This window comes from Pterocles gutturalis, unplaced genomic scaffold, assembly GCF_000699245.1.
Source record: "Pterocles gutturalis isolate BGI_N339 unplaced genomic scaffold, ASM69924v1 scaffold48019, whole genome shotgun sequence".
Lineage (NCBI taxonomy): Eukaryota > Metazoa > Chordata > Aves > Pterocliformes > Pteroclidae > Pterocles > Pterocles gutturalis.
In genome coordinates this window covers 31,155-40,493 of record NW_010134999.1, presented here as the reverse complement: position 1 = coordinate 40,493, position 9,339 = coordinate 31,155, and the positions used below count along the sequence as shown (strand labels likewise).

The window sequence follows — 9,339 nt, the reverse complement described above, 5'->3', positions numbered from 1 at the left end:
TTAAACTGGGAGGGGGAACCAACACAAACCCAAAGATCAGGACTCCTTCCTCCTACTCAATATAGATTCTCTCATATTATCTGAAGGACCACTTGCAATGTTTTGAACCAAAAGAGTCCAGCTTTTCAACAGTCACTGTTACTCTTCTACTTTTTGGACTTATTTGCTGTAGTGATGAACGTTAAGTGACTTTGAAAATGCCTAAAAAGCTGTTATTTTTCTTTTCAGAGATCTCTTGAGACTGCAAAGACTGTTTAAAGAAGGAAGACGGCATGAGATTGGATTCAGTGCAGTAAAGTAGGTTAGTTTGAGGACAAGAAAAAAAGAGTAATTATTTAGATCTTCTTGTGTTGCCGTGATGAGAACTTACCATTGTTTCTGGCTGCTGTTTTGGGCTGGTCAGCCCCACCAAAGTTTCTTAACCCCATTATCCAAAAGGACTAGTGGCTTTCCAGAAAAGGAAAAGGTTTTGGTATTGTCTGGAAACAGCAGGCAAGACCTCCATCGTTCCAAAAGGAGCTGGATGTGGAATCAGTTCTTTTTATTGGAGGAATACACAGGAACTGACTACCAATATGTTGGCAAGGTAAGATTCTTTCATATGTGCCTGTTTTGATTTTAGAAGTACTAGAAAGCCAGCAATAGAAAGTAGATAAGAACAATACCTGCTACAGCTGTTAGTTCACCTTCCTGTCTGCCCAGCTTCAGCTAAGGAGCAATTCAGTAGAAAGGCTGGTACACTTCAGCTTCAAATTGTTATCAACAACAGGAAGTTCCTCGTTTAACTGGCAAGTCCCATGGCCAGTCATGCATGGTTATGTTAAAGATTTTCCTTCTTATTTTTGTCTGGAAAAAATGCAGCTAAGTTATAGGGTTGAGTAGGCCAGATTTTTAGGTTTAAAATGTAATCTGCATTTTCCCTCATGCTCATTAATTTTGCTAGAAGTCGAACTATATAAAATGGAAGAGGTTTTGGTCCAAGATATCTAGGATTCACAGTACCCATATTTTAGTGACGATTCTCTCTACCCAGCAAAAGGCAACCATTTCCCTTTTTATTCTCCACTGCACACAACAACACTGCAGCCATTGTCTGATGAGGTTTTGTGGTGCCACAGAGGATACTGTGACATGATCATAATACCACAAGCCATGCTATTACAATGAGTTGAAGCACACTGTGCTTATACACTAAGAAGCAACAGGCAGCTGAAAATTTCTAATCTCAAAGCATGCTAACAGTTAGGAAAGGGTCTGTAAAAATAATAATTAAAAAAAAAAAATCACAGCTTAACTCTGAGAATATTCACCTCCCTGAGCAGGACAGCCCTATGTAGGTAACAACCTTTACGTGAATTGTAGAGCTAATGCACCCGTGGTAAGTCTAGAGAGAGTCCACACTGGCCAAGGTGCCACAGTCTATAGGAGTGTCTCTGGCAGAATGCAGAAGTTATTCTATTGACAATGACATTCAAAGCAGAAATAATACAGCTTAGTTTTCCAAACTAAGATAGGGTTGTGTCTGAACTAGTTTGATCTTTCAAGCCTCTTAGCAAAGGCTGCAGATCACAGTGGTTTGACATTTTATCTCCCTCTGCAAGCTTCTGAGCATTCCCATGAGAGATGGTGGCTGCTTTTCTTGCCTGCCAATCAGCTGTCAGTCAAAGTTGGATGTGACACTCCTTTCCTGCTAAATGGCTGCGAGGCATGATTCAAATGAAGAGCTACGCGGCTGGTATAATACTCATAGAGCTCTGACCAGGATAATCAGCATTCATGAAGGGTACCATTGAGTCCAATCTACAGGAAAAAGCCAAAGGCAGAGAGTCCTCAGAGAGGAGTAGAGGCGGAAGATAAGAGGTAAGAAAGAAAAGCCAGAAGAGAGTAAGAAGGAAGAACTAGAAAGACAGAGGTGGATGGAGGAAAAACTTTATAAAGAGAAATCAAAACAGAGGAGAGGAAAGGGATATCAAATTGGGGTAGAGGATAGGAGTCAGGAGAAAAATGTTACCTAAATAGAGCACAAATTAAAACATAAGATGAGACATTGAAGGAAGAAAACAACACAACACCCCCAAAACCTCACAACAGGTAAGAAATACAGAGTCAAGGAAAAAAATAGAAAACAACAGACAGCCGTCCTCCACACACTCCCCTGTTTCACAGTCTGCTTAGGGGGTCAGGGTAATGGGGATCTCTTTCTCAAAAGATAAATCCTGTGGTGCTGAGGTGAGTCCTACAGCCTGTCATTTTCAATGTGAATTTTGAAATTAAGTCCCCCATTGTCTCTGCTGCAGAATTTGAGTAGAAGCTATTGGCTTCAGAAGGCCTGATGGAGGAGTGAATATTCCTGCAGGACAGGTTTGCTGAGAGACAGTCAAAAAATGGTCTAGTTGGACCAGAAACTGAAGAAAGTTTGAGCTGGAGTCATTGAGAGAGGAAAAAAAAAAAAAGCGGATGTTATTTTTAAAAGTTGTTCTTCTGCCTATTGGTGCTTTAACACAGTTACTATTACAAAGCATAGAAATGACACATAATGTATAAATGTCATTGATTCTGTGTCCCTGGGCTGTTCACAAGTGGCCTTTCACACATCTTTCAAATGCCAGAATTGCTCACACCCTTGTAACTGAACAATTAGCCAAGAGGCATGGAAGAGCAGCCATTTATTATTAGAGAAAGTTGAGTATTGGTGTGAGGATAAATGATAAAAACAGCTGAATATCTCCAAATTAAGGTAACCAGGCAATTTAACTGAGCAATTAAACTTGATTGGTGTGGACAAATGAAGATAATGAACATGTTTATGAAGCATATTTTTTCTCAGAGGACTAAATGTTAACCTTAGACATGAACTGAAAATGGTAAGAATGTTTGGTTATAGTCTTTTTATTCTCTTCTATCAAAGAGAAATGTGAACAGGAAAATATTTTAAAACAATAGCAATATATGTACGTAAAGGGGAATTGTGCTTATGTCTTACTGTATAAGCTGTCAGACCTGGATCTTCTGGGCTTTTTTGTGTTTAGTGGCTAAAGCTGGTGGGCCTTAACATCATAATTATAAAAAAATTATTCCATATAAGCTACAAGAAAAAAAATATTCTACTTGGGCTGGTTTTATTTTTGTCTTTTCATTTGTTAACAACTGTCTAATTCAAACATCTACATCAAAATTTGAGATACAAGAAGTCTGTTGTGAAAGATTCCAACAAACAGCATTATTTCTATAAACTACCCAAATTACAGTTGTAAAATCCTGTAACTCTTTATACTACAAAAAACACATTTATGTCATAATATTTTTAAAGAGAAGGGGAAGAAAAGTGAAGGGGAATGAATTCAGGTTTGAGCTAAAAAAAAATAAAGGTAATTTCTCTGGAGATACAGCCTAAGGAAGTACTGAAGAAAATGCTGAAGTACCTCATCTGAACCATGGACCAGAGAACTACTGTGTTCCACACCCTGTGTACTGTATGTCCAATGAACCCAAATGCTTTCCATCCTTTAGCAGATAAATGCCTAAGCACATATGAAACAAAGTAGCCCTTTTTGGTACCCGTGGGTACCGTCAGCTATTTAACAGCGCTGCCCAGTTTTGTATGCTACACACTTTACTGTCATCCCAAATATGCTGCTGTATCACACTGGACAAGAATATGGAGCTGCACGCAAGACTCTCCCCGTATTATCAATACAAGTTGATTGTATGCTGCTAATCTCACACCAAAGCCACCATTTTATTATCCAGTTCTTGTATTCCTTAATTTAATTCCTGTATATTCATGGAATAACGCCTTTTAAAAAGCATAGAAATTCACACCTCCAGTCTTGGTTAGTCTCAAGACTTAATAATATAAGGAATTTGCAGAAAAGTTCTAGACTGGAATTATTCATGGCACTGCTGAATGACTTGCTATCCACTGAAGTGTGATTGATGGGCACTGTGACATTTTAACCTGAAGATATCTTTTCTTCTGCTTCAGAAATTATGGCACTTGGCAGGGACTCAATCCCAAAATAAAAGGATTACATGAGCATCAAAGTAGAGAAGTGCCCAGCACTACTACCTAGTGAAAATCTGCAACATTTGAATTGGGTTTTAAAAGAGATCTAGTTGCACCTGTGGCTGCTTAGTACAATTTTAAGGGACTGGGGTGAATGTATCTCTAAATCACAGGTAAACGATGAAGTGGTAGTGCAGCTGTATATAGAAATATATGCTACACTCCCAAGAGATCTTCAGATATTTAGGAAAAAGAGTAAAAAAAATCTACCCTGTTCCAAGATTATACTCAAAGGTATAGTTACCATTTGTATGCACTTGATGTCCTTCCACGGCTGTCCCATTGGCTGCATAAAATCCATGTACTGCCATCCATCACTGAGTGGTCTTGTCAGAGCACAAACCTACAAATCATTGTTACATAAAGGGATAGGATGCCTCTTTCTTTTGGACTAAAGAAAGATCTGAACAAGTCTTAAATCTTACTCATTAACCTAGAAAGAGCTTCTGGCAGCCTGCAGTGGAAAGGAGCAACTTGCTTTTCTGATAACAACAGGCACAACCGTTGTATGGTTTTGTCCCACTCTTTCTGTCTGGCACTAAAAGGAAACTTCCAGACATACTTTTCCTTTCTCCTGTGTCTTATTGATGTTCATATAGTTCAAGCAGTATGCTTGCCTGGAAGCTATCTGATGTTCCTACCTGTACAACTCATCATAAACAATCATCCTCTGCTGAAAACTCCATTTTTCAAGGAAGATAAAGTCAAAGTCTTGCTGCTGTGTGGCTTGGCAAAGCAGAAAGGATACTGCATTACTCTAGGCAAATTCAGAATCCTTTGGTGTTGAGAGAACCACTGGGGAAGAGAAGTTCCCCTCTGTCAGGAATGGTTTAAGGTACTGTTGATCATGCTTTGGAGGAGGAGGGGATGAACTAAATGATATCACAATATAATTTCAGTACTGTTTTTCTTTCTTTTACATTATTTTACTTCTGGTTGCAACTATTCTGAAGGCAAGCAGATCTGTCCTTTGCAGTATATTTCACCAGAAGCAGATCAAACAAAAAGTAGAATCTCTCCAAACCATTGCAAGTAGTGGGACTAAGTCACATACTGAGAGAAAAAAATCTGTGAGCACACACAAGGGGCTATTTAAAAAAGGGAAGTTATTGTAATGTAATACAGTCCATGTATTTTCAGCATCTGAGGCAGTAAAGTCACATTACTCCAATGGTTAAAAGGTATCGTATCTTAACTGTGTTACATGATAACTAGCAAGAGAAACATTCACTTTCTCTCAGATCTTTAATACGCTAGCATTCTGTACTCATCATCAATGCTTTTCTTCCCCCAAAAAAGCAAGATATGAAAAGTCAAACTAAAATTACTCTTCCCATCTGCACTTTTAACATCCTTTTTGCAGTTTTATTGGCAAACACTTGCTCAGTATCTGTATTCTTTACCTTCTATCTTGCACTGTGATATACAGCTGATGCCTTCAGTTTCCTGTTCCAAACACAGTGACTATTTGTTATCTTCACGAGGCCTAAAATTAAAAGTTCCACTTGTGCTTCTGTTTATTCAGGGAGCCTACTCAAAACAGTTTCCAATTTATTTTGACACTCAGAATACCCTTTCTCCAGGTCTAGGTTCTGCACTCTGCTTCCAGGAGAACTGGCAGCCCAAGAGCCAGGCTTTAAGTCTCTGAATTACCTCTCAGTCTCAAACAATTCCTGGGCTTAAAGTGGCTCACAGCAAAGCCGAAGACAGCTATCAGTCATCCCTAGGTTGTGCCAGCCGATCTGAGGTGCTCTGTGGGTTGCAGCACTGCCCACAGTGTACACACGGCTCTGGGCTGGACCTGTCCCTGCCAAGTCTTCTCACACAACTAAACATGCACAGGAAATTTGACTTTACACTGTGCCTCTCAGGGGACCTCCAGACCCCCTTTACCATGCAGAAGAAGGAGGGGAGGACTGAAGTTTTGCACCTTTCCAGATTTAGGCCCCCTCCTGCACACCGTCTGTGTGAGGGTGCCGTGGCCCCTTGGGGAGCACTAATGGCTGTCTGCACCACTCTCTGCAGAGGAACTTCTCTCTTAGCAGGGCATAGGGCTTTTGTGGGCCATTTATGGCACTCCTGCCATTGCTCCTGACAAGAAAGTCACAGAGTCCTTTACGTGTACCAATAGTAGCTAATTGCAATGATATGTTTAACTCTGTGGTGAAAGAATCATTAAAACCAGCTTTTTACATACACATGAGCAAAGTGATGCACAGGAAGGTTAAATGACTTTATACACAGCTAAAAGTCAGAAACTGAGATTTAAAAAAAAAAAAAAAATCAGAGTTCTTATCCCCTTTCCTCCCCCTTTGTTTAAATTATTAGGTCACCTGCCTCCTGCTTCAATGGGCTGAATACTTGTCATTCCCTTAAAAGGTAGAACAAATGCCATGGCGCATCTGCACTTCTTTTATTCCTCATCCATCATTCACATTTTTTTGTTCCACTACTTGACTTTCCCAACTGCCCTTCATTCCTATATTGAATTGCACACACATACACATACTTCTCTTATATTCCTCTTTGAAAGATTTACTGGCGCTGATAGAAATTCTCTGTACTGTCGGTCTCTGTGGAATAGAGATAACTCTGAAATGAGGGACAGTTGAGAGGTTAGAGGCCCAGGATGACAATCCAGAAACAGCTTGCAGATTTTAAACCATCATATGGGGGCTAAGAAAGGACATAATGAGAAACGGGTGGGATGCACAAGAAAGTTATTCAGAAAATGAAAAGGCAGGAAATATAGCATGGCTAATGTTCACGATCATCATAATTGTGAAACTACTTGGCATCATCCTTGTACCCAAATATATTACAGAATATAAGAGCCTTACAACCATCTGTTTCAAACATAGCACATTTCCTATATTATTGCACATGATGGTACTTACAGTGTAATGGTACATAACGTCTTCCCCTTCTTCCCTTTCTACCTAGAGAAGCAAGCGAATCCTGGGACCCTTGAGACAATATTTCTGTTAATTTTTATTTTGCATAACAACAAGTTTGTTTTCCATATGCTAATGACCTGCCCAGACCAGTGCTTACATTTTGGACCACATCTTTTCACAGATCATCCTGTCCTACTCTTGTCAGCAATCTGCATGTCTTCTTAAGTTGTGTGTCCTTGTGTGCTGGCTATAGAAAAATAGCTGAACACATTAATCTTCCTTCCCAAGGAGAGACTGCAGGTGAAGTTCATGCTTTATTTTGTTTTATTTAGTCTTTGCAGCTATGATTACCATTTTCCTGTTTGTTCGTATAGCACAGTCAAGTCCTCACTATATAGCTGCAATGTCATGAACATAGAACTTGCAGGCTAGCAACAGCAAAAAAAAAAAAAAATCTCTTTCAGGCTCAAGACAAAGAGCCATTGTTATTCCACCATTTGTTGTTTACAGTTGGCTCACCAAAAATATTAAACCATTAAGCTTAAAGAAATCTCTTTATTAAATGAAACTCTTATTGTCTGTGCCTCGCTTTTCTTTTGCTGCCATTTCCCTCACTGGTGAACATAGGTTCACAGTGGGGCAGGAGCAGATTGAGAGCTGTGGCCAGTGAGTGTAACATTTCAAAACACAAACTGAAAATGTGTTGTGATGTGAATACCTACTGTTGATCTGTATGCACTAATGTGTCCTGTGGCTTGCTTTCACCATTAATGGAGTGAAACAAACCTCAGCATGCACTTGCAAGTACTTCAGGATTCAGTGAAGCTTGTGGTTATCGTGAAGGTCTGCAGTGGCAGATGAAGGAAAGGGAAGAGTTGCCCTCTGGAAGGAAAGAAGAAAGGAAAAATATCAATCCTTTCTCTCTTCTCATACAATTTCACAAAAAAAAAAAAAAAAAAAAAAGAAAAAAAAAAAAAAGAGCCCACAACACAAAGATTGTAAACAAATAAAAAACTGAGTGAGATGGAAGTTAAAAACGTACATTAAAGGAGAAGGGGAAAAACAGATCATCAAATGTTTATGCTAGAACTATCATTCCTACTGTTTTCTTTTCAGAGGTTTTTATTTTGGAGCCATAGAATCCAAAGGAGACTGCAAGTCCTTCTATCCCCAACTTGTATATGCTGTGTTATACAGAGCAGGGCTCCCGAAGTGCTCAGCTGGAAAGGCATCTCTGCACAGAAATATAATCTATCTGGCATTGTTTCTTCCTTTGTCTCCTTGTGAAACATCAAGTGATATTTCAGCATTAGATGTCTATTGGAACAAAGAAGTTTTTATTGTCCCTCACAGGCTCACATAATGATCATTCAGTCATCTTTAGCACTGTCAGCTTTGCCCATACTGTATCTTCACGTTAGAAGGCAACATCAATTAAGTAATTTGTATAACTAACTTCTGTGTTTAGCGTCATGTCATTATTAATGGAAGGTTAAGTTCTCCCTAAAAAACAAAACCAAACAGTATAACTGTATTTTTGGCTCTATGACATGCTTCCTCCTACCTAGCAGCCCTTGCAATCAAGCTGATCTGGACACTGACAAAGGATTTAAAGGGCATGCAAACAGAGGTGTCAGAGCATTCATAGTTTCTTTCCACTCCATGCTCTTTCTGGTTTTACACATTTCAGGTCACTTGCTTAAAGCAGAGCTAACGCTGCTTAAAAGTCACGGAATGTCCTGTACATATAGGGAATAACAACTGCCAAGGGGGTTCCTGGCAAAGAGTTAATGCCCTGTGGATGAAAACTCCTGCATGTATATTCATGGTAATTGTGAAGTGGTGTGAGCTTGAGCCTCCTGCTGCAAAGCCTGTCAGGATCTACACCATTCATCTGATAAACTCACCTCATACAAATATCTATTATTTTACGTACAGAAAATATTTTGTGAAAAATTCATTTTCGATTATTTAGATGGCTAGGATCGCATCAATTATACATGCTTCAGAGAGAATTATTTTCTTTCATAAATACTAGATATGATATAATTGGGAGAGTATAGATACAAGTATTCTCACCAAAAGAATTCCATGATCTCCAGTCAAAATGAACCCACATTCCTAGACAGGTAATGTTGGTTCTTGAACTATTACCTGAAGGCTGGGACTGAATACCACTCCTGACAGGTAGAATCACTGAATAATTAAGGCTGGGAGGAACCCTTAGAGGTCTAACCTCCTCCTCAAAGCAGGTCCAATTAGAGCAGGTTGCTCAGGGTAGTGTCTGGTCAAATTTTGTGTATTTCTGAGGATGGAGATTCCACAGCTTCTCTGGGCACTTCTCTCAGTGCTTAACCATCTCTCCTTTCTTTTTTT

At 39.4% G+C, this 9,339-nt stretch overlaps 1 protein-coding gene across 1 annotated transcript in view; it reads left to right on the top strand.

Annotated features, from left to right (window-relative positions):
* Positions 1 to 229: 229 nt before the first annotated feature.
* The window catches only part of LOC104467829 (cadherin-6), a gene marked incomplete at its 3' end in the record, with an annotated part of 35,785 nt that continues 26,675 nt past the window's right edge, over positions 230 to 9,339 (top strand). Inside the window, exon 1 of the mRNA XM_010081752.1 lies at positions 230 to 586. Within this exon, the coding sequence (XP_010080054.1) occupies positions 359 to 586 (228 nt within the window). The remainder of the gene's footprint in view (positions 587 to 9,339) is intronic.